A 25,970-nucleotide genomic window follows, 5' to 3' on the forward strand; every position below is an offset into this window, starting at 1 on the left:
TTCTATGAGCAAATATTTAGATGTTGTGTGTAGCAGGATTACAGTTGGGCTTCTTTACCTTTCCCTATAGCTAAGCAAAAAGATTTAAAAAAATCTACTTAATTTGCAAAGATAAGTATTATAGATACTTATCTTTTATACTTATCTGCAAAACTTTCTTTTATAAATCTTTTATTTATAAAATATGTTTCATGCCATGCTTTGTATGGTAGGAAGCAGATTCATGAGTTTGTTACATTTGGATTTCTGTTTGAAATCTCCACCCTGATAGGTTAGGGTGGAGTCACTGTTTTGTGACTCCACCCTCACCTTGTTTTGTCCAAGGTTCACTGTTGTCTGGGATTACCAGAAGAGAAAAAGACAGCCCTCTTTCCTGTATGCAGTGCCGATGGTGGATGACCTCCAGTTTTCACAGGATTTCAGAGGTTCCAGTGATTCCTGCTGATCAGCGAAACTTAAAAAGTGGAAACGGTAAGAAGACATTTCTATACTATTATTTTTGTTCTCACTGCATTCTCTAACCTCAGTTTCTGTGTATTTATAAGAAGCATAACATCGATTGGTTTTTCTCATTCAAATACAAGAATTACAGCTGAAAATTATGCAAATCTAATGTATTTTTACTAACTGTGAGCAACACAGTGAAATCACATGAAATTAGATAATTATATAATGGCATTTAGACTAAATTCTGAATTCACCATTACTTCCGTGGTAACAAAAAAACAACACCTTTGTCTTCCAAGATGACTAGTTCCTGGTGAGTAATGTGAAAGGTTAGCATTCACTTTAGTGAATGTTTAACAAGGTGTGTACTTTCATAGAATTAGATTGCTCAATGTGAATCTTTGTGTTTATATGTATTCTTTTACATACTGATCAAGAACTGCTCTTAGAAAAACTAATAAACAAAACAAGAATAAAATCAAGCAGGTTATAAAGACTTGTTGTCAGTACGAAAAAACTGCACTTGGTTCTTCAGTTTTGCTTAATTTCAAAATAGTCTTTTTCAATCACTGGTTGATCTGAGCTCAGAGTTCAAGAGGTCTTCATTGCGTAGCTGTTTGAGGCAGTTACCCCTCTATAACATCTCTGCAGAACACATGGCAGGTTGCTCAGAGTAAGTTCTGACATGTTCAGGGTGAATGTAACTGAACGCTGGTCCACAGAAACATTTGGGTATGTAAGTTCTTTAAAAAGCAAAAAAAAAATTTATATGCAGCCATTATGAGCAGAGAGTACAAACATGTGGATGGATTGGCTGTTTTAGTTCAGTGAGCGAGTTATTTGTAAACAAAACAGTTTTCACTAGCAGTCAAAAATGAATGTGTACACTTATATCTGCATTTTTATTTTGTTAAATATGAACAAAATTATAGCAGAAGCGCTGCCACGTATCTGGTCAGAAAGAGAGTACCTATTTGTTTATTTAGTACTTCAGATAAAGGCAACACTACGTTTTTGGAAATATTTGTGGGTGTTTTCCTGTTTGTTTGTAGGGTTGTTTTTTTTAAACTACTTGAACACTAAATTGGCCCTCACGTGAGATGACATTGCCAGCACTCATTTAAATTTGAGACCCCTAGACTAGACACTTCTGTTATTTCCCTTCACTGTATTAGCTTCCATGTTGCAGAAATTAACAAAACACATTCATTTTCACAGGATAATGTTGGCTAAGATTAAACACATCACATTATTAAAGATTATAGCAATTTACTTGAAATGATATCTATAGTAGTCAAAGGAGCTTGCAAAGAAAAGCGTCTGGACTTCTTTAAGTTGCTTGAAGACGTTTCACCTCTCATCCGAGAAGCTTCTTCAGTTCTAAGGTCAAATGGTGGAGAGTCCCAGATATAAACCTAGTGGGAGTATCCCCCCACAGAGGGACAAAAGGACCCCCTGATGATCCTCTAATCGCCTGAGCCAAGGTGGGAAACTGGGCGTGGGTCCCAATCAGCCAGAGTTTCGGGTGTGTTCATTGTGAAACCTGGCCCCACCTTATCATGCGAATTCCTGAGATCAGATGGCCCAGGATGTGAGTGGGCGTTAAGGCATCTGGGAAGGGATCTCAAAACTGGATTATAGATGGCAGAGAGTTGGTGTCGTAAACCCCCGCCTCTGTTCAAAGATGGTCGCTCACAGTGGACATGGATGGCTTCTTTCACTCCTCTTTCAAACCATCTGTCCTCTCTGTCCAAAATGTGAACATTGGCATCCTCGAAAGAGTGTCCTTTATCCTTAAGATGCAGATGGACAGCTGAGTCTTGTCCTGTGGAGGTGGCTCTTCTGTGTTGTGCCATGCGCTTGTGAAGTGGCTGTTTGGTCTCTCCAATGTAGAGGTCCGGGCATTCCTCACTGCACTGTACAGCATACACCACATTGTTAAGTTTGTGTTTTGGCGTTTTGTCTTTCGGGTGAACCAGTTTCTGTCTGAGTGTGTTGCTGGGTCTGAAATACACTGGGATGTCATGTTTGGAGAAAACTCTCCTGAGTTTCTCTGATACACCGGCTACATAGGGGATGACAATGTTGTTGCGTCTGTCCTTCTTATCCTCCCTCGCTGGTGTCTGATCTTCTTTTCTGTGCCTCTTTGCTGACTTTAAGAACGCCCATTTAGGATAGCCGCACATTTTGAGTGCTTCCTTTACATGTGTGTGTTCCTTCTTTTTCCCTTCAGGCTTAGAGGGAACATGTTCTGCCCGGTGGTGTAGGGTCCTAATTACTCCAAGTTTGTGTTCCAGAGGGTGATGGGAGTCAAAGAGGAGGTACTGGTCCGTGTGTGTGGGCTTCCGGTAAACTTCGATGTTGAGTTTGCCGTTCTCTTCAATGTGCACAGCGCAGTCCAGGAAAGGCAGACAGTTGTCCTTTGTGTCTTCCCTGGTGAACTTGATGTTCTTATCCACAGCGTTAATGTGCGCAGTGAAGGATTCCACTTCTTGTGTCTTGATTTTGACCCAGGTGTCGTCCACATATCTGTACTTTGGCGACAGTGGGAAGGAAAAACTCCCTTTTAACAGGAAGAAACCTCCGGCAGAACCAGGCTCAGCATAACTAAGGGAGGATTCAGGGTCACCTGGTCCAGCCCTAACTATATGCTTTAGCAAAAAGGAAAGTTTGAAGCCTAATCTTGAAAGTAGAGATAGTGTCTGTCTCCCGAATCCAAACTGGAAGCTGGTTCCACAGAAGAGGGGCCTGAAAACTGAAGGCTCTGCCTCCCATTCTACTTGTAAATACTCTAGGAACAACAAGTAGGCCTGCAGAGCGAGAGCGAAGTGCTCTAATAGGGTGATATGGTACTACAAGGTCATTAAGATAAGATGGGGCCTGATTATTTAAAACCTTGTATGTGAGGAGCAGGATTTTGAATTCAATTCTGGATTTAACAGGAAGCCAATGAAGGGAAGCCAAAACAGGAGAAATCTGCTCTCTCTTTCTAGTCCCTGTCAGGACTCTTGCTGCAGCATTTTGGATTAGCTGAAGGCTTTTCAGGGAGTTTTTTGGACATCCTGATAATAATGAATTGTAGTAGTCCAGCCTGGAAGTAATAAATGCATGAACTAGTTTTTCAGCGTCACTCTGAGACAGGATATTTCTCATTTTAGAGATGTTGCGCTGTTCAAATTCAAAAACATAGTTAGCAGGCCCATAAAACAGGTCAACTAAATATAACTCTACGAAAAGTAATTTCCAGAAACTTAAACAAAACAAAGTGAGACATAACTTAACTCACAAACTGACCTAATTACAAAGACACATGAGGGTAGCTTTAATAATAATTTGGCCAAACCATTAACACACAATAGGGGGAAACAAAACACACACTAATATTAACTAAGCACAGAATAACCTAACTAAACCTAAAACACCTCTGCTCCTGGTAAGCCCATGGTTGGTCCTGTTGAGCAGGCATTTTGTTCCCAGAGTCCTCAGCCACGCCTTTTGCCCAGACAGGAAACAGCCACCGCCCAAACCCAGGTAACTCAAAGAAAGAGAAACATAATTAATATAACAAAACATTTTAGAAAAACCACACAATGTTACTATGTGCGCGCCTCATAATACCAGTGTTAGGTTTAACCAAATGATTAATGAAGAAAACTGCAAAGCAAACTAATAAGGTAAAAAAAATGGACTAATTTACCCCTGTGTGGCTGATGGCATCACATGCGCAAATAGAAGAACGCAGTCTTACATATATGGAGATACCCCAAAAACAATTTGACGAGTGGGACAGATGGATCTCACGGTTCGTCTGGAACGGCGGAAGACCGAGGGTCCAGTACAAAACGCTACAATTGAAAAAAGAGAAGGGAGGGAGAGCTTTGCCGTGCTTACAAGATTACTACTACACCGCACAACTGAAGCCCCTGGTAAACTGGTGTTCCCCAAACTATGAAGCTAAATGGAAAAATATGGAAATTACACAATTAGACTTCCCATTACAGTCTCTTTTAGGAAATAAGAACCAAGCTGAAAAATTTTACAAAGATTTGAACCATTTGACCCGGTTCACCCTGAAACTATGGTTCAGGGTTGTGGGGAAACTACAAATAGAAAAGCAGGCTAAGACCTTGAATTGGATAGCTTATGACCCGGAGTTTGTACCTGCCAGGCTAGGGCTGCTCGATTATGGCAAAAATGATAATCACGATTATTTTCACTGAAATTGAGATCACGATTATTTGACGATATTTATTTAACCCTTTAAGACCTACTATAGAACCAAGTCCACCAGAGCTTATATTATTTTTTTACATGCTGTAGTGCCATTTGTGGGAGCATTTCAAGTTGCTATACATCAATACAACTGTTATAGCCCATATTTTAATAATATGTATGCATTAAGTCCATAGTAATTACATAAATTGCAAAAAAGTGCAATAAACTACAAAAAAAATTGAAAATCGCTTTTGTTTTGTTTACATATATTACTACTTGGAGAAATTTAAGAGGTTTATCCCTCAAAACTTTAAATACAATAAAGTTGCAAAAAATAGTTTCCCACCACAGGAAATTTATTTTGAGTGTCTTCATAGTTTTATTTTGGAGATACAGCAATTTTTATATACTGCAGGAAAAACAAAAAACAATCCTATGATGCAAATTTGCAAAGAAAACAGCATGTGCATCATTTCACTGTGGGAAGTGTTACGAACAGCTGATAGGAACGGCAAAGCGTGTTTCTGGAATATTATGTTTTTGTTCCTGCAAGCGCTTTTTATGCAATTTTTGCAAAGCTATATGTGGAACGAAACCGTGACCGAGGACAAGCTGATGGCATCAGATGTAAGTACAACTCCTCCGGTTTCATATGCAAAACAAATTATTGCGCTAGCTTACACGGTTCAGGTTCTACAGGGATTTAACAATAGTTACGCAAAACGGAGCGTGCTGCTCTGACCGGCTTTAAAGGGTTAACAATGACTTTAAAAAAATAATATAAAATAGTGTGCAACACCACTGAAGTTTTTTTTTTTTAAACTCTCTTTTCAACCAACGGCAGTCACTCTCCAAATAACTTCTGCTTAGCTTTCCGAGCTTCCCTCGGGTCCTCTTAATCAGCGGTCTCCAACCTTTTTTGCGCCACGGACGGTTTATGCCCGACAATATTTTCACGGACCGGCCTTTAAGGTGTCGCGGATAAATGAGGGAGGGGCTAATAATCGGCTCAGTCATTTTTAATGATCGTTGAAAGCCCAGATCGTAATCGTGATTAAAATTCGATTAATTGAGCAGCCCTATGCCAGGCTGGATGGGACCTTTAAACAGTGGACTCTGAGAGGAATTACTTCTTTTTGTTCACTAGCAACAAATGGGGGATTCCAAAGCTATAAAACCATCTCAGATACATACGGATTGGCAAAGCACGACTTCTTTAGATACTTGCAGGTCAGAGACTATTACAACAAGACGTTGCTAATCAGAGATGAAAACGAATACAACCTAATTCATATCTTTCAAGAGGCATACGAGTGAAATGACTCTAAAAAGATGGTCTTGAAAATATACGGTAGTATACAAGCCTCTAAAAATCACTCTACGCTGTACATTAAGCATAAATGGGAGAGGGAATCAGGCTCACGAAATTCGGAGGACAGCTGGTGGGGAATATGTGAGTCTCAGGCTACCACTGCAAATTCAAGGTCCTTAAGAGAGTTTGGTTGGAAGAATGTAGTGAGATTCTTTAACACTCCTAAACTCACAGCTCGGCAAACAGGCTCACAGAGCCAGGGCCTATGTTGGAGAGGTTGTGGAACCCCTATGGCAAACCATTTTCATGTCTTCTGGGCCTGCCCAAGGATTCAGCCATATTGGGGGGAGGTGGCCCTTGAGATAAACAAAATAATTGGGATTAAAATAGACTATTCATTTGATACGTTGTATCTTGGCAAATTGCCTACGGCACTCCCACATAAAGATATTTATTTATTGAAAATACTTTTGGCTGGCTGCAGGAAGGCCATAACCCGTAGGTGGCTAAAGGCAGACCCTCAAACTCGGGCCCAATGGCGTGGGATAGTGGAAGAAATTTTTGGAATGGAAAGGCTTACCTTTGTCCTTAGACTCGAGCTCGAGAAATTTAAGAAGCTCTGGGAAAAATGGGTTGTGTACTCCCCTTTGTACTGAATAAATGAATATTACCATGATGTAAGTAGATGCTATTACTGGAACTGTGAATGTCTCCCATACTGACCTTAAGTTTTGTATTCCCATACTGTAAAATGATCAATAAAAAGTTATAAAAAAAAAAAGTATAGCCTTATTTTTCGGACACTATTCTGAGCTCACGTAAAAAAATTGAGACCACGTAAAAAAAAATTTGCAGGTGTACGCAGGGCTCTAGACTAACTTTTTGCCATGGGCGTACCGGTACGCCTAACTTTAAAAAGTTAGGCGTACCGGCACAAAAGTTAGGCGTACACAAATTTTATAATAATTTATATAATATGTGTTTTTCTGGAGACACTGTGCTTTTTCAGCATTCAAAGATTGATGACACCGTGTCAGAGCACTGGCTATGAATTTCAGAAGGATCAGGCCTTAACAGAAAAGTTAGCAATAGTTCTTTTCCTATTACAGCTACATCCACTTCTGTCGTGCCTAGGCTGCTCACTAGGGCTGGGTATCATCACTGATTTCTATAATCCATTCGATTCCGGTTTTCAAAGTCCCGGTTCGATTCAACTTAGCCTCAGACAGTCAGAAATATTATAATTCTGATCATTTATCAGTACTGACTTCTTCAGAATTGTGAACATCACAGCAGATGCCTTTGTGTGAAAGTAACTGAGTGTCATGGTCCCTGTGCCCTGCTGGTCAATCCTCTATTGGGCAATATGTTTGTGGTTTGTTTGCTCTCTCGCCCTCTCTCTCTCTCTCTCTCTCTCTCTCTCTCTCTCCCGCCACGGCGATGCTCACTGCGGGCTCCCGCTGCTGGCCCACACACCTGCTCATCACCACACCGGCCGCTGATCCCAGCTGATTACTGCACTACTTAGATGGCGAGTCTGCACTAGTCTTCGCTGGATCGTTGAACTATCAGCGTCAGTCAAACTTGTGTATCTGCCAACCTGTATCTTGAAAGCCCTTTGTTATTATCCCGCTAACCCGACCTTTTGTGTTTAGATCGTTTTTGGAACCGGATTCTGAGAGGAGTGACTGAGGAGGAGCTTTTGTACAGAACGTGTGGAGCACCTTTTCCCCTAACCCTGTTTCCCACGGACCCTGGCGACCCGGACCCGTTTCCCCTGCACATTGTACATAGCCACTTGGTGATTGTGTTCACTGTGAATAAACACACTGTTCTTCGCTTAAAGGGAAACCCTGGCCTGCGCCTGAGTCTCTTTCGGAACCCCTAACAGAACGATCCAGCCATTATGGACTCAGCAGGACAGGACCCCGTGGGCCGGGCTCTGGCCGCCCAGGAAGCCGCGCTGGCCCGCCATGAACAAATGCTCGGGCAGCTACGGCAGGATGTCGCCGCATTGACCCTGGCAGTGGCGCAGTTAATACCGCTGGAGGGAAATGCGCAACCAGGGAATCCCCAGCCGCCCAGCCCGGCTCCCCAGGCGGCACCGCCCGCCGTAGCGTCAGGTAGCTCACCGCGGGTCGGTACGCCGTCTGACGGACCTTTACCCACACCGGAACCATTCTCGGGTGAGTCTGACAAATGCGCCGGATTTTTGGCTCAGGTGTCTCTGACGTTTCGCGAGCTGCAGCGTTTTCATGGCAACGATGGGGCGAAGATCACTTATTTCGTTCAACTTCTGAGGGGCCGTGCACTAAAGTGGGCCCAGGTTGTGTTAAACTCTGATCCTGTCATCACCTACGCTGACTTTCTCTCCAAGTTTAAGAATGTGTTTAACCCAGGCACCGGGGCAGAGGCCGCTGCTCTCCGTCTCCTCAACTTCAAACAAGGTAGGAGAAGCATGTCTGATTACGCTATCGACTTCTGGATTCTGGCAGAAGAGGCAGGGTGGAATCAGGAGGCGCTACGGAGCACGTTGCTGAACAATGTCAGAGAAGAATTAAGGGACGAGCTAATCATGCGTGATCTCCCTGCCTCCTTTAATGAGCTAATGTCCCTGTGCATTAAGGTGGATGAGCGGTTACGGGCTCGCCGGTCGCAGCGGAACTACAACTTCCATGAGGCTGCGGGAATCTCTGGCACCGGCGCCATGGCGGATGCCGGCCCCTCCCGGACTCACGAGAGCGGGGACGGAGAGGAACCCATGCAGCTGGGCGGCTCCCATCTCACCGCGGCGGAGCGTCAGCGCCGGATTACCGCCGGTGAGTGCCTCTATTGTGGTCACAGGGGACATGTTGTGGCTACCTGCCCTTCGCGGGCAAAAGGGCGCGCCCGCCAGTGATGGTAGGAGTACTGGTGGGCGAGCTGAGCCAGGAAGAAGCTCCTCCCCGTTTAACACTACCGGCCACGCTTTCCATTCACTCTAAGAGCCGCTCCCTATCGGTGTTAATCGACTCTGGGGCGGAACAAAACTTTATTGACTGTCAGTTAGCCCGGCAACTTGGGTTACTATTGGAGCCCCTGCCTCATGCATTACGTGTTACGGCATTGTCAGGTCAACGCCTTCCAGACATCACTCTGGTGACGGAGCCTGTCGAGCTCACCCTCTCTGGCAATCATTCTGAAGAAATCTGTTTTTTGGTGTTTGAAGCAACTCGCACTCCACTAGTTCTCGGCCATCCTTGGCTACAACAGCACAACCCTCACATAGATTGGCTGAAGGGGCGTGTCACTGGGTGGGGGGAGGACTGCCACATGACCTGCCTTAAAGCAGCCTCGCCTCCAAGCGTTGAAACGCCCTCTTCTGGGCTATTGGAATCAGCCGATTTAACTAATGTGCCCTCTGTTTATCACGACCTAGCTGAGGTGTTTCAAAAGGCCCGCGCCCAGTCACTCCCTCCGCATAGACCCTATGACTGTGCTATCGAACTGCTCCCGGGAGCTCCTTTACCCACCAGTCGGCTATATAGCATCTCACTTCCAGAACGAGACGCTATGGACAAGTACATCACGGAATCCCTGGCTGCCGGCCTCATTCGGGCCTCCATCTCTCCAGTCGCGGCAGGCTTCTTCTTTGTCGAAAAGAAGGATAAAACCCTCCGGCCATGCATTGACTATCGCGGATTAAACAACATCACAGTAAAAAATAAATACCCTCTGCCGCTCCTCAGTTCTGCCTTCGAGCTCCTCCAGGGGGTTACTGTTTTCACCAAACTGGATTTGCGAAACGCATACCATCTGGTTCGCATCCGTGAGGGCGATGAGTGGAAGACCGCCTTCAACACCCACCTCGGCCACTTCGAGTACCTTGTCATGCCCTTTGGTCTCACTAACGCCCCTGCGGTGTTCCAAGCCCTGGTGAACGACGTGCTCAGAGACTTCATTAACCGTTTTGTTTTTGTCTATCTAGATGACATCCTGATCTTTTCCAGAAACCAATCCGAGCACGAGACCCATGTCAGACAGGTCCTGCAACGACTCCTCGAAAACCGATTGTTCGTCAAAGGAGAAAAGTGTGAGTTCCACGTCTCCACCGTTGCATTCCTGGGGTACATAATCGACCAAGGAAACCTCCGCCCGGACCCTGTGAAGGTAAAAGCCGTTGTTGAGTGGCCGGAACCTCCTAATAGGCACCAATTGCAACGTTTCCTTGGATTTGCCAACTTCTACCGGCGGTTCATTCGGGACTTCAGCCGAGTTGCCTTGCCGCTGACCCAGCTAACCTCTCCCAAGCTTCCTTTTCAGTTGAACAAAGAAGCTCAGGCAGCTTTCCAAGAACTGAAGAAACGATTCGCCTCAGCCCCCATCCTGATCCAACCCGACCTCACGCAGCCATTTGTGGTCGAGGTCGACGCGTCCGACTCAGGGGTTGGAGCGGTTCTGTCGCAACGGAAGGACGGTAAGCTCCACCCTTGTGCCTTCTTCTCCCGCCGTCTGTCCCCTGCAGAGAGAAACTATGACGTCGGGGATCGGGAACTGCTGGCGATAAAACTAGCCCTGGAGGAGTGGCGGCACTGGTTGGAGGGCACGGCTCAGCCTTTCCTCGTCTGGACAGACCACAAGAACCTGGCATACCTACAATCAGCTAAGAGGCTCAACGCTCGACAGGCCAGGTGGGCCCTGTTTTTCACCCGTTTCCACTTCTCCATCTCTTACAGACCCGGTTCCCGGAATGTCAAACCCGATGCCCTGTCCCGTCAGTTCTCAGTCTCGGAGGACACCACTGAGCCCGCTCCCGTTCTCCCCGCCACCTGTGTCGTGGGCGCCATCTCCTGGGGGATCGAAGCAGCCATTCGGGAGGCTCAGGTGTTGGAACCGGATCCGGGAGGTGGGCCAGCCCAACGGCTCTACGTCCCTCAATCAGTACGTTCTCAAGTGCTTCAATGGGCCCACACTGCCCGCTTTACGTGCCACCCAGGGGTCCACCGCACTATCAACTTCCTCCAGCGCTACTTCTGGTGGCCCTCTCTGACTAAAGACGCTCGGGAGTACGTCTCCGCCTGCGCGACCTGTGCCCGGAATAAACCATCTCATCAGCCGCCCGCTGGACAGCTCAATCCCCTGCCGACTCCGTCCATGCCGTGGTCCCATATAGCTTTGGACTTTGTAACCGGACTGCCGCAATCAGCAGGCAACACTGTCATACTTACCATCGTGGACCGTTTTTCTAAAGCTGCCCACTTCATAGCTCTACCCAAGCTTCCCACGGCCATGGAGACCGCACGACTGCTTACCCGTCATGTGTTTCGTTTGCATGGGATCCCAGAAGACATTGTGTCTGACAGAGGCCCCCAGTTCACGTCTGGCGTCTGGAAGGAATTCTGCTCCTCATTAGGAGCAAAGGTCAGTCTGACCTCCGGTTACCATCCCCAAAGCAACGGTCAGTGTGAGCGAGCTAACCAGGAGCTCGAGGCAATGTTGCGGTGCACAGCGTCCTCCAACCAGTCCATCTGGAGTGATGAACTACCCTGGATTGAGTACGCCCACAACAGTCTGACTTCCTCCGCCACTGGTCTGTCTCCCTTCGAGGTCTCACTGGGTTTCCAGCCGCCTCTCTTCCCCTCTGTCGAGGGTGAGCATTCTGTGCCATCTGTCCAGGCCCATCTACGGAGGTGCCGACGAGCTTGGCGGGCCGCACGGACGGCGTTGCTGCGCACGAAGGACCGAACCAAACAGACCGCAGATCGCCGCCGCACACCAGCTCCAGCATACAGCGTGGGACAAAAGGTATGGCTGTCCACGCGCTTTGTTCCTCTCAGGACTGAGTCCAAGAAGCTCAACCCAAACTTCATTGGTCCCTTTGAGGTTTCGGCACTGATCAACCCCGTCTCTCTGAAACTCCGGCTGCCCCGCAACATGAGGATTCACAATGTGTTCCACGTCTCCCAAATCAAACCTGTACAGAATAGCCCCCTGTGCCCTCCTTCCGGGCCCCCTCCGCCCGCCCGGCTTGTGGACGGCTTGCCCGCCTATTCCATCACGCGGATTATGGACTCTCGCCGCCGCGGGCGTGGCTTCCAGTACCTTGTGGACTGGGAGGGCTATGGCATTGAGGAGCGGTCCTGGGTTCCGCGGGCCGCTGTCCTGGACAAGCGTATGCTGCGGGCCTTCCATCTGTCGCATCCTGGTAAGCCTGGTGGGTCGCCGGGGGGCTCCCGTTGAGGGGGGGGTACTGTCATGGTCCCTGTGCCCTGCTGGTCAATCCTCTATTGGGCAATATGTTTGTGGTTTGTTTGCTCTCTCGCCCTCTCTCTCTCTCTCTCTCTCTCTCTCTCTCTCGCCACGGCGATGCTCACTGCGGGCTCCCGCTGCTGGCCCACACACCTGCTCATCACCACACCGGCCGCTGATCCCAGCTGATTACTGCACTACTTAGATGGCGAGTCTGCACTAGTCTTCGCTGGATCGTTGAACTATCAGCGTCAGTCAAACTTGTGTATCTGCCAACCTGTATCTTGAAAGCCCTTTGTTATTATCCCGCTAACCCGACCTTTTGTGTTTAGATCGTTTTTGGAACCGGATTCTGAGAGGAGTGACTGAGGAGGAGCTTTTGTACAGAACGTGTGGAGCACCTTTTCCCCTAACCCTGTTTCCCACGGACCCTGGCGACCCGGACCCGTTTCCCCTGCACATTGTACATAGCCACTTGGTGATTGTGTTCACTGTGAATAAACGCACTGTTCTTCGCTTAAAGGGAAACCCTGGCCTGCGCCTGAGTCTCTTTCGGAACCCCTAACACTGAGAATAAAACACAGAAAAACATGAAGGAGATTTTCCTGGTCTGGCTTTTTATAGCAGATAACCTTAAAAATATTCTACAATGTTCTGCATATAAAGTTTAAATTTCTTCAGTATTGAACAACAGAAAAAACAGGCTTTCTTGTCCGAGGTCATTTAAGTGAAAACAAGAAAAGAAAAAGACAGCAGCCACAGCGCTGTAAACAACGGTAGACTGGTGGGTAATAAGCGAATGAATAACACAGAAAACAGAGATTGGAGACGGGAAACTGTTCTTGAAGTATAGCGAGAGATAGAGAGAGAGCTAGCTGTGCATGAAGTGTGATTTTAATAGTCGTGGAAGCAAAACAGCAAAATTCATGACGACATTGATCAAATGTGAAGCGCAGTTTGCTGCTCCTTTTGCTGCTGGCTCGGTGGATTTTGGTTGGAGAGAGACAAAACCTGCAGCTCAGAATCAGCGCAAAAAGATGTAAACACAGCGCAGACTGGACGTATCAGGATCGCCGAGCTCCGACAGCGTGTCCGTCTACGGGCCGTCGGGTGAGAAAGCCGAGAAAGACAAAGTTGATTCTGATGTGTCGGTCCGTTCTGTGTTTACGTCTTTGTGTGGAGTCCGTGTACCTGCTCTCATTTGCTGTTTGGTTGTTGTTGAAATGGTTTTGTGAGCTTTAATCTGAGAATCTGGCATTTCTGGCAAAACACAGTTATATTTAAAAGTCGATTCAGGATTTAATGAATTGATATCGCTTTATTCAAGCTACTCACCTCCCACTTCCACCTGCACTTTCAACTGGACCACGGCCAATCAGAGAGGTCCCGCCCCTGACTATCTCTTTTTTTTTTTTTTTTTTTTTTTGTGTCCCGTTTGGATCTTTAGCCATCAGAATTGTTGTCTTAAGGCCAAGAAAGATGCCAAGCGGATTTATTTTACCAAGTGGATCATCATGGCCTTGCCATATTGGTCCATTTGATTGACCTTTATTATAATTATGAATTTATTTTATTTTCAGTTCCTACAAACGGGACAGACATGACTGGGGGATAGGACAGGGAGAAAGAATGAAAGAAAGAGAGGGAGAGAAAGAAAACCAAAGGGGAGAAGAGACGGTGAGAAGGGGGGGAAGAAAAATAAAAACAAAAACCAAACAACAAAAAAAAAAAAAAAACACCTGGGTCACCTGTATAGAGAAAAAAACCAGAAGAGAAAGCAAACAGCTGTGTGAAGGACCAAAAAGCTCTCCAGAGAGTGATCCGTACAGCAGAACGCTGCTGCAGGATTGCTCTCCCCCCGCTTCAGGACACCTACACCAGGAGATGCCGGACTAGAGCAGCGCAGATACTGAAGGACCCGTCCCATCCTGGCAACAAACTGTTCCAACTTCTGCAATCTGGTAGAAGGTTCTGCATCTTCCGGGCAAGGACAGAGAGACTCAAGAGGAGCTTCTATCCCCAAGCCATTCGTGCCCTAAACACACACACCCACCCTCTCACATCATCTATAATTGACTGAGACAGGACTCTCTTCCAGACACTCTAAACCAAGGCACAATGTACATTTCAATTCCTTTAACTTTAAATATGTTTATATTGTCTATCCTGTAAAATAGTCAGATGTCTATTCATATTAATGTACAGAATTCACCTGCTAGCTGCTACTACTGCACATTCACCCAGTGTATATACTATATGTATGTATGTATATATATATATAATGTTCTTCCTCTACACCCCCCCCAATTTTTGTGTGTTATACTTGTATAACTATGCATGTGACAAATAAAGAACCTTGAACCTTGAACCTTGAAGAGCAACATAATAAAAAAAAAAACGGCACCATCACAATAAACTAGCTAGCAGTAGATATCAGTAGATACTAAGTAATAAACGATATTGTGCAGCACGCAAGATAGACAGCGCACAATGTGCTTTGAGGCAGCAGCCAAGAAAGCTGTAGTCCGCGTCTGTGAATACCCGTGTGTACACCTGTGTGCATACCTGTGTGGATCAGCATGCTTGCATTCCAAAGGTTTCTCCATGTAACGATCTGCTAGGGAGTGTGGGGAGCCACAGCCCCGTCCACCAGGGTATGAAGCAGGTATGGAGGAGATCAAAACTCCAGACATCCAGAGGCCCCCAGAACACAAGAGACCAAGGAAGACCAACAGAGGGGCAGCCGCGCCACTGTCCCAGTAAGAGCTGAGGAGAGTCCCAGATAAGGGCTCACTCAGCAGCCGCGGAGCAGAAGCCAGGGGGAGTTGCAGTGACGCGCCCGTGAGCTCCGCCGGCAGCCAGCTGTGCCTGAGTGACCGAGCCCCAGGCCGAGAGGCCGGGGGCACCCCACCTCCGAAGTGGCCCGAGCGAGCCCCAGGCTCCAGGCCCTGATAAGCGGCCGCCAAGGAGTTAGCCGGTGTGTACCCGGACACCCACCCCCAGACACCTGAGGGAGTCCGCCACTGGCAGGGGAAGTGGTGGTGGGTGGAGATAGGCCTCCAAACCTTGGAGGGCCTGAGATGTCCCCAGAGAGGTGGTGTCTGATACCCAACCTGACATATAGACACAGACATACAGGCACACACAGACACAAACATCCATGCTCTCATATGCACTTACTCCACACTCAACCAACGTGGAGACAGACATAAAGAGACGCTGTACACACGATCACACTCCCCAAGCGTACTCTACGAACCGGGTCTAGGTACCCTTTCCCCTGGAGGGGGAAACTGCACCCAGACCCAGGTGGTGTTACCCTTTTCCCTGTGGTGGGGAGAGGCAGACCGCCCCGACTCCGCAGCAGCAGGGAGGCCCCACACTCCAGACCGCAGTCGGACGGCCAAGTCCTCCTAGCCCCCCCGCTCCAGCAGGCCGCAGAGAATGGGGGTGAGAGAAGACTCCAAACCTCCCTCCACCCGCTCATTGTAGTGTTGATGCATGTGTGTTCTAAGGTGCAATTAAAACCCAGGAGGGCATGGAGCTACCTGCCAGAGAGCAGCAGGTAAGCGCATAGTCCCTCCTGCTGGCCCTCAATGTCTATGTGTATTCAAAATTGAGAGGTGGGCAACGACGCCAGGGGTGGGGTGTACACCCTGATGGTAATTTGGACTCTGTGTATCGTGCCCACCCCCAAGATCCTATATGTATGTGTAATGAGAGTGTGAGTAATGTGAATGTCTAAGTTGTGGGATAAAATTGAGGCAGAGGCAGCCAGAAGGGGACAGAGGGGGGGGGGGGGGGGTAGCCTCCTCTGCACCCTGGTGACATACCCCTACTCCAAGGCCCTGCATGTGTGGGTGGTTGTGGTGGAGCGGGAGAAGGGAGGCAGCTGGAGATGGGGAGGGAAGGAAGGGAGGGGCAGGTGACCCCTCCCTGGGGCCAGCTCCCCCGCTGACCCCAGTAGGCACTCCCATACTCCGCGACCTGCCAGGGAAAGGGGGCCCAGGCCCATCCAGACTGGGGCCCAGCGCAGCAGCGCCCCCCGGCCCCACAGAGCCCGGGACAGTCCACCCAACCCCACCACAGAGAAAACTGCACCCACCCCACCATCCACTCATCTTCCAGACTACATGAGACAATAGACGCCCAGGCTGAGATCTTCCTCCACCTCTCCTGTATCTCCCCCTCCTGCAGAGAGTTCCTGGGGAGAGGAAAGCTCCTGCTAGGTGTGACAATCTCCCCCACCAGTTGAAGAGCCCCCCAGGTGGCTCGACGCACCGGCGGCACCCTGCGCCAGGGATGGGCCCCCATGCACCCACCCGCCCACAACCCCAGCAACACACAAACCAGGACCCAAGGCCCCGAGGCCCGGCCAGGGCCCCAGCCCAGAGCCCCCAGAACCTCACGACCGTCCCGGACCCACCCAGGGGCAGACAGGCTACCAGGTCAGTAATCCACGTCCGTCAGCACAGACCCTCCCCTAGCCCCGCTGCACGCAGCCACGAGGAAACAGTCACCCGAGAGCCAAAAGAGCCCCCAACCGGACATGACCGCTACCCCGGGTTGAGCCCCCCAAGGAATATGCCTCCGGGGAACCCCCCGACGCCCTAAGCCTGTCCCTACCCCCACACCAATCACAACAGTGAAGGCGGGACCAAACTATGACCCCCCCACCCCCACTAGGTGATGGAGCTGATCAAAGGAGCCCAGAGCAATTGATCTGATGTGGTGGCAGAAGCTGTATCAAGACTAATGTAATCTAATAGATAATTTCTATATTGGTTAGAATTAAGATTGTTTTTATTTTTCCAGTTCATGAGGACAGTTGAGCCCCTGACTATCTCTGATTGGTTTAGTCCACGATAGGAGCAAAATGTGTGTCTGTTGTTGACCACAGGGAAGGTTGCAGATTTTTTTTTTTTTTTTTGCTACCCGAACAGTTGGTCGCATAGGTGCAACCAAATTTTTTTTTTTTATCGCACCACTGAAAAATTTGGTCGCATTTGCGACCAATATGGTCGCACTCTAGAGCCCTGGCACGTGTTGCATTTCGAGGAGAAATTTATTTTGAACGAAGAAAAGCTCAATTTAAGTGAACAAAATTCATTGCTGCGTGCAAAAAATGTACTTCAGTGTTTGCTAGTATCCATATACACATACAATAGCAGGCAGCCCCTCTCCCTCAGTTTTTGCATTTGCATTTTGCTGAGTTCTCTGCGGACCTGCTCGCAATGTGTTGCTTGCAGTGTTGCCAACTCCTCAGTAAGGAAAATCGCTATTGGCTGTCCTAAAAGGCGCTAGAAGTCGCCAAATGATGTCATCGCCTAATTTGCATAATTGGTCATGCTAATATTATTGTAACCTACGCTGTTGGAGAGAGAAATAACATCGTGGGAGAGACATGAAGTGAGTAAAAAACGTCCTAAATGCAGTTAGAATTTATTTAGAACTACAAATTAAATTTCTTTTAGCAATTATTGTTTTTTAATGTCACAATTCCAACCCTGCACCTTTATCCGGGCCTGGACCGGCAAAAGTGACCCGAAATTGGTACTTTGGTGGAGTTACTTTGTGTGTGTGTTTATAAGTAGTTTTAAACCTTGTGATCCACAAAACAGCATAACAGTAAAGGAAGAACTGACTGCGTTACAGTCAGTGCGGGAGCAGCGGCTTCACTCATGCGCGATTCATTTGCCGTTTGGACGCACAGGTGTGAACGTCTCCTGCCCTGATAGCAGCTGGGGGAGGACTATCCTCCACCTGTGAGTGCTTTGGCATGGGTGAGGTGCCCAAGGCAGCACCGCTGCTTGTTGAGAGTAAGAGCGATACGCGTTTTCACGTCAAAAAGTCGTCATAAATAAGTCAGAATAGTCGCTTTTTAGAAAAAAAGTTGCTAAGGGGGTCTGAAAACTTGCTAAATATAGCGACAAAGTCGCTAAGTTGGCAACACTGGTTGCTTGCGCTCTTAACGCCGTTATATTTGTGCCACAAAACCAACCAATCACAGACTTGGATGCAAATAATTCTACAAATAATACATTTTTTGCACACAGCAATTAATTTTGTTCACTCAAAATAAATCGTCAAACACTTACACTTGCAATGTTTTTTTTGGGTTTTTTTTACATGCGCTCAAATTTTTATTTTTATTTTTTAATGTGTGCTCAGAATAGTGGCACAAAAATAACGCTATAGTTAAGCTAATTAATCCAGGGAATAACACAGACATGCTTGGATGTCCACTTATATTATAAGGGGAACATACCGAAAAATTTTCTAATCTTCACATTCACCATCACTGTATTTTAATGCGAGTTTTTAATTACCTTTTTTACACTGTTAAATATAGTTTCTACAGCCGAAAGGCAGTAACTACTATGGCTTGGTACACCCAGCCTGAAGAAAAGCTGTCGGACTACACTTTGTATGTCTTCTGACGCAAACTGGGTCTCTTCCACAAAGTCCTCATCTACAAACTCGAACATTGCAACTAACAGCTAGATTTTCCCGTTTTAGTGCAGCTAGCCAAACAGCAAGTGGCCAATTGCCGCTAAGATAGGGTTGCCAACCGTCCCTTAAAAAACGGAATCGTCCCGTATTTCGAAACAAAAGTACACGTCCCGTATTGAGCTAATAAGGGACGCACTTTGTCCCGTAATACAGTGAGAATCAAAAGTAGTCTATAAATGTTAATGGAATTAACGCTTTGTTTGAAAGCATGATTCCCAGCCCCTCTCCTGCTTTGTGACCAATGAGCTGACAGCACACTTATGACAATTCAGATTACCGCTCATCTCATTGGTCGAGGAAAGGTCGCTTGCGGAGAAAATACCGGAAGACAACAGATGACCACAACAAGAAGCATGGCCAACAGGGAAACAAACGCCGACACTGCGGTACAAGTCTCGGACGACAGTACACCTAAAGCTGGGCAGACACTGTGCGATTTTCAGTCACGTTATTCAGCTCCTGCTCAAACTGCACGATTGACTCGCAGGGGTTAGAAGTTGGTAGGTCACGATGCAGGTCTCACACTATACGGCCCGATGCTCTGATGCGACCTGAGTGCTCACACTGTGCCTCCATAACATGAAGGTTATAACAGAAAATCTGTCGCGCTCTCTCTCTGTCTTTCACTCACACAGACACACCACCACCATCAACTTTGCTAAATTGCTAATGAAAAACATGATCAGGCAGCTGTGATTGAGCAGCAGTGTAAATCCAACTATTTTCACGGTTGTTGTGGTCGTGATAATTTTGTGATGCCACATCGAAAAGGCTCGGATGAGCTTTCCAAAGTTCTACAAGTTGTGCCTCCATCGCTTGTGTCCAGATCACACGCTGCACTGCCGTGCTGCTCCATCTTTTACACCGACGTTTACGTGTTTGCGCGCGAGCAGTGTGAGCGGCTCACGAGCGATTGATGATCGGGAGCTGCTCGAGGTGTTAATCGCTTCTCGTTACCCCACGTATACTACACGATGCACGATGAAGGCCAAAATCGGGCCGATCACCAAATCGGTCGCACGACTCAAAAATCGTCTCAAAATGGGCCAGAAATCGCACAGTGTAAGCCCAGAATTAGAGCAGCAATGTTTGTTCGCTCAGAGAAAGAAAAAAAGGCTGCGAAAGCACAGGGAGGAATGGGAAAAGGGAAACACCTGGCTGGAAAAGGTCACCATAACACCTATAAAGCGCACTGCACTGTGTGCCGGCGCACTTTTTCCATAGGCATGCTTCTAGTGGTGGGCACATGAAGAACATGAGGGGCGTGAAAGCTCGGGGAACCCTTAACCAATGTTTTGTCCACCAGGCCACGGCAGAAGCAGATATGGTATGTAAACATTGGTTTGTTTTTTAAACCCTCTGGTTAAGGTTAATATGGGCATGTGCAGTGAATATCAGCGCTATGTGGCCAGAAGTGTGATAATATAATTTATTTTGTGTAATAAACAACTGCAAGGATAGATGATTACAACAAATAGATGACTAATACATAAAAGTAATACATAGATTAATAATGATGATGAGTTAAGATGCGTAATCATGGGAACAAGCGGGTTTACAAACAGGAGCAGCTGATTAGCATTAGAAAAGCTGAAATAATACCTCAACTGAAGCCAATTGTACTAAATGCACTAAATGTGCACTGTTACAAGAATATTTTTCGTTCTATTGCTTTCTATTAATTTATATAATTTTAAGTTAAGCAGGACAGAGTTCTTTTAAAGAAAGATTTACTTTTATTCTCAAAAGTTAAGCATGACAGGCTTCTGTTTAAGAAAGAGACCTGTTTTACTGTGTTAATGTTGTCATTTTGAGCTAAAAATAAATGGCTAAATGATCATTTGTTTCACATGTGTTCATATCACAAAGAATAGAATATGCATCTACTTAAATCAACTTCAAGTCAAATGGTTAAAAAATAATTTCACACACACAAAAAAGAGCTACCACACTGGGAAGGGTGAAGACAACTAGGTTGCCCGGCCCTGGCCACGAGGTGTCCCTTATTTATTTTTCAGGGAGTTGGCAACCCTACGCTAAGAGACAGACCGTGAAAGTGGACAGCAGAGGATATCTCTGTTTCTTAGCGTAAAACTCATAGTTGCAGCCAGGGACAACACAAAACGGATTCCCTTAAACTGATTTTTAGTTTTAGTGTCCTTAATTTCCTCTGAGTTGAAGTCTAAAGTCTATTAGCTACCAACTACATGATGTCACGGTCTGTACTGAAAGAAGGTGGCGCTAAACAGGTTTTTAAAACTTCAAGGACTTACTTCTTAAATTCAGTTTTGTCAGTTTTTGACAACTATTGCTTAAGACCACTTTAAAAATGACAAGAAAATCTGGCATCACTTACTGGATGCTTAACAGCAAAATATTAAAGAATGAGGGATGGATAAAGACTTTTGCACAGTACCATATAGATATCCTGATCTAACTTCAAATCCTTATGAATTGTTACTTTGTTCTTTCTCCATGGCTCTTGTTTATTTATTTATAGTTATAGATTTTAAAATGTTTTTCCAGATTATAATGGATGTGCCTGCGTTTCTGTGCACCTCTACAGATGTTTGTATTTGACAGATGGAAGCTCCAGGTGGTTTCTGCTGTGTGTGTGATCGTTGTGACCACATCCTATTTTATTCTGACGAGAGATGTTATCACTACACCAAAACTGAGGTAAAACTCAACCTCCGAGAAAGATACAGTATGCTCCTTATGCATTTTAGCAACTTTTTAAGTCCAAATACTTGCAGTTAGTGGAGTTTGGGTAATTTGTGCATCTAAATTGCCCATAGGTGTTGTCTGTTTTTATAGTCGTGCAAATGTCTTCATACATGTACACGATTCTTCAAAGATCAAAAAATACAGCATGAAAAGCACATACAGTGGCTTCATTGGACAAGGTTCGTTGTTTTTAACACTCTGTTTCACATCAGCTCTTTGATGTATACGTATGTTACAATTTTGCTCTTTTCTTGCTGACGGACCTGCAGTTTAATCCTGCTTTAATGGGAAATTGTGTCTTGTAAGGAAGCTCTATGAAGATCCTTTTTAGCAATATTTCTTCCTTAACTTTTTATTCCAGCAAAATACTGTGGATGATTTTCTGCCTGTGACTGATTACTGTGATTAATTAATGTGTGGAGTCTTTTGTGCCATGCATCTCCAAGTTTCATTTCAAATTCAAAATTTCTGAATCACATTTAGATTCTGTATGATTTGGCCATCATGGACCACTTGCTTCAAACAGCATGTGGATATGTTTCTCTACAGAGCAATAATAGGCAAACGTTCAGTTTACCCTTTGTCCTCTTTACTATCCAGTGCCAATAGTTACCAGGTACTCTGCTCCAAAATTCTGCTTTTTGATTCTGATAGATCTAATGAACAGTGTATTCTTATCATTAGATCTAAACGTAAAAGTGTCTATATCTGTTCTGTGAACTTAAAACTGATGAAGAGAGAATTAGATATTTTCCTTGAGCACTGCTACTAGTGAGCACTAGTGTTTCAGGTTATGGGTTTGTCTATTACATGATCTGTTTATTGTATTTTTGCATTGCTGTTACCGGTGGTCAGGTCTCCCTTGTAAGGAACCCAGTTGTACCTTTTAAATAAAAATAATATAAAGAAACAAAGTGATTTTTCTACAAGACTGTGGAATATGGCATGTTTTTTTTTCTGAAAACACAAATATTAAAAACAATGATACCCTGTTTCTATCATTACTTCAGATGGAATTTAGTTTCATAAACCAGGTTTTTTTTTGTTAAACTTTAATATCAGTCCATGAAAGTACATCTCCAAACCAAATGAGGTTTAATAATAATCGTTGTACTAATTATAGTTATACAGTTGTGTGGCATAGAATGAGTGTTAGGCTTTAAAGACATCTGATATACCCTCACCCTTCTACCCTTCCAGTTCATCTCTCCCCACGCATCTTCCCTCATCTGGTCCCTGCACTTGTCCTGCTGGCTCAAGGCTTCTTAAAGAACACCTCCCCAAGGATCAATATGAGGAGTTGGTGCAACGGCGAACTAAGGAATTCCAGCAGTACAAAGCCAGGTAGATGGACGGAGTTCACTAAACTGTTAATCGTTTTTGTCAGTGTTATTTTAGCAGGACAACAAAGAATGACGCAGTACTTTTTTTTGTTTAATTCAGACACCAAAACTATTTCCAGCAAACAGTTCTTCATTTAGAGATTTCAGTCTAATCTAATAAGTAGGTACAATTTACAGAAGTAGAAGGTTCTTGCACACAAGCTTCCTCATGGAACCCAATCCAGATGTGGAGGTTATTTCTGAGTCTGGTCGAATTTCATTTTTAATTTAGCCTATTTTTTCCTTCCGACCTCTGTTTGAATTATGAGAATGTCCTTCTTTTATTTTTTTTGTTAGCTGGCAACTTAATATTTTGACTTATTCTTCAGATCTCTTTAAACTACTATATTGTGCAAATGTCTTGAGTCAACCATAATTTCTATATATTTTGCATAAGAGAGGCCAGACTTTCAGTTTTTTCTTTCTTTAGTTTTTCTTTCTTTAAGTGCTCACTGGGCTTTATAAAGGCTATTCAGTGCTTTTTAAATCATTTTCAGTCCAGTTCTTCTACCTTGAAAGAGAATGTTTTTTTTTTTTTTTTATAACCATAACAAATGTGTTAGACCAGTGCTAACTTGAGAAATCTTGTGGGTGTGTAACTCTTATCAGCTGTTTAAGCCACATTTTATGGATGCTGGGCTAGGTCTTTGGGAATGTGAGAAAACAAACAAGTAATTTCATGGTGTATTCTGTCTCTGCATCACGTAGAAATTACTTCTGCATATTTTTAAGTTACACTTGGTTATAAATCCAACATGATGTCACAAAGTTTGCAGAAATATTAACAACAGTTTTAGTAACGTACTCATGACTGCATACTTTTAAAAATTGATTTAAGAGTAATGTAAAAATTAGTGGTGGGCATTTAGCGTGTTAATTGCAATTAATTGATTAGGATAATAATAATAACTTTTTTTATATAGCGCTTTCAAACAAAGTGCTGAACAGTTATTAGAAGATAAAAAGATGAATAAAATAAAAAATAAAATAAAACCAGTACAGAAAAAACAGTTTTTTTGTTCCACAAAAATGGAGCTTGAAAAGAAAAAAGCATGCTTCCCAATAGTCTTTTTTTCTGGCTTTAGGAACTTTCAGAAAGCTAGTATCCTGAGATCGAAGAACATGGGAAAGAACATAGAGGTACAAAAGGTCAGAAAGATATGAAGGCGCTAAACTTTAAAATCTGCTTGAAACTGATTTCCGTACTGGGGTAATGTGCTCAAATTTCCCAGGTTAAAATGCGAGCAGCTGCATTTTGTATCATTTACAAACCTTTAAAACCTTCCTTCGGTAACCCAGAAAGAAGAGCTTTACAATAATCAAATGCAAAGGCACAAATGCATGGACAAGTACCTCTGCAGTGTCCAGTGATAAAACTTGCCTGATTTTAGCTATGTTCTTTAGGTGATAAAGGGCAGTCGTTGTTTTCTCTTCCACATTGGACTCAAAGGAGAGCACCGTGTCAAACCACACACCCAAGTCTTTTACCTTGTCTTTGCAATTTATGACATAGTCATCAATTTTCAAGGTGAAATTTTGGGACAAGTACTTAAATTTTTGTGGTCCAATGACCATCAAATCTGTCTTATCAGTATTAAGAAGCAGGAAATGATCAGATAACCAGCTACTAATGGCAGATAGACAAGCTTCTGATTTAGACAAGTCAACACAGTTTCAAAGCTGCAGGTCAATAGCACAACAATAAAAGGTTACATTAAAAGAATGTACAAGAACAACAAAAGGCAGCAGACAGGTAGGATCTCAGCCATTATAAAACATTTCCCGCAACTCCTATAAAATGTTCTAGCCTATCCAATAAAATACAGTGCTCCGCAGTGTCAAAGGCGGCAGCATTTAGATCTGGCAGTAATAAAAATGAGGTTCAATTATTGTCTTCATTTACCTACAGATCGTTTACCACTTTGATTAAAGCTGTTTCTGTGGTTTGGTCTAAAAGCAGACTGAAATCGCTCAAACAGGTTGTTGGTTGACAGTGTGCTGCTATTTCCAAGCCTGTAGAAATACTTCTAATCTGGAGCATCACCAGCAACGCTCGGCTTTCCTACAAATTCTTCTCAACTTCATCAGTTCCTCATTTAGCGAGGTCATAAGGTTCCTTTGACAACATTTAACTTCTTTACAGGAGCAACAGGTCAAGAATTGCATTATTAAAGTTCACAGTCAAAGTGTCCACAGGTAAATTAACTCTAAGCAGTGCTTCAGGGTTAATGTGACGAGATGACCTGAGGGGCAATTTTTCCCTCTCAGAGGCTGGAGATGTAGGAATTAAAATATCAAATAAAATTGCTAAATGTTCTAAAATAGGTAAAAGACAGGTTTCAGTACGTACCCCAGGACAACGTCTAGGGTGTAGCCCTTGCATGTTGGCCCAGACACAAATTGTGTGAAATTTAGGGACTCAATTACATTCAAGAAGTCTTTAACCAGGGATTTATCCTCACAACATAGATGAAAATTAAAGTCTTTGTTTTTTCATATCACTCACTATGAAAGAATCCTTTCATACAGCGACATGTCAACAAGTCTGAGAATTCCGAAATCAACAAGTCAAGAGCCCTTTCTCAATTCTAAGTACGGACTCGCGTTCTCCGCGAGACCGGACTTGCCGAGAACGCACGGGAGTATGGACTTGGCGAGAACGCGAGTACGGACTCGCGATTTGTACAATTGGAACACCAGCGTACTTGATGATGTCACAGGTCTGGAGTTTTTACTGCCGTCCCCTTTTAATTTAACTGTGATTAATATGTTATGAAGCTTAACTTTAATCTCAGCCAAACCGACTTACTCAGGAACAAATAAAACCGGTGCTGCGTCCGCATTACTGCAGCCGCAGCACCAATCTGTCTGTCGATCTCCAGCTCCCTTCTCCCATCACTCGCGAATAAGACCCCGAGATACTTTAACTCCTCCACTTGGGGCAGGAACTCATCCCCGACCCAGAGTGGGCACTCCACCCTTTTCCGGCTGAGAACCATGGCCTCAGAAACATCGGAGCACGTTTGGAAATATATAGAAATACAGTGGGGCAAAAAAGTATTTAGTCAGCCACCGATTGTGCAAGTTCCCCCACCTAAAATGATGACAGAGGTCAGTAATTTGCACCAGAGGTACACTTCAACTGT

The 25,970-nt window shown here is 45.0% G+C and overlaps 1 protein-coding gene across 2 annotated transcripts in view; it reads left to right on the forward strand.

Moving 5' to 3' along the window:
- Nucleotides 1–397: 397 nt before the first annotated feature.
- The window catches only part of LOC146710645 (beta-1,4 N-acetylgalactosaminyltransferase 2-like), a 42,629-nt gene continuing 17,056 nt past the window's right edge, over nucleotides 398–25,970 (forward strand). Inside the window, exons 1-3 of one of the 2 annotated variants that reach the window (XM_085453247.1) lie at nucleotides 398–471; nucleotides 21,282–21,394; nucleotides 22,643–22,786. In XM_085453247.1, the coding sequence (XP_085309373.1) occupies nucleotides 21,282–21,394; nucleotides 22,643–22,786 (257 nt within the window). In that variant the 5' untranslated portion in view covers nucleotides 398–471. Of the gene's footprint in view, nucleotides 472–19,167; nucleotides 20,043–21,281; nucleotides 21,395–22,642; nucleotides 22,787–25,970 lie in introns of those variants that run through there. The other variant, XM_085453245.1, reaches the window with a different exon arrangement.

This window comes from Copadichromis virginalis, linkage group LG4 (genome assembly GCF_057382275.1).
Source record: "Copadichromis virginalis isolate Kocher_CV1m ecotype Utaka linkage group LG4, C_Virginalis_male_GT1.1, whole genome shotgun sequence".
Classification (NCBI taxonomy): Eukaryota; Metazoa; Chordata; class Actinopteri; order Cichliformes; family Cichlidae; genus Copadichromis; species Copadichromis virginalis.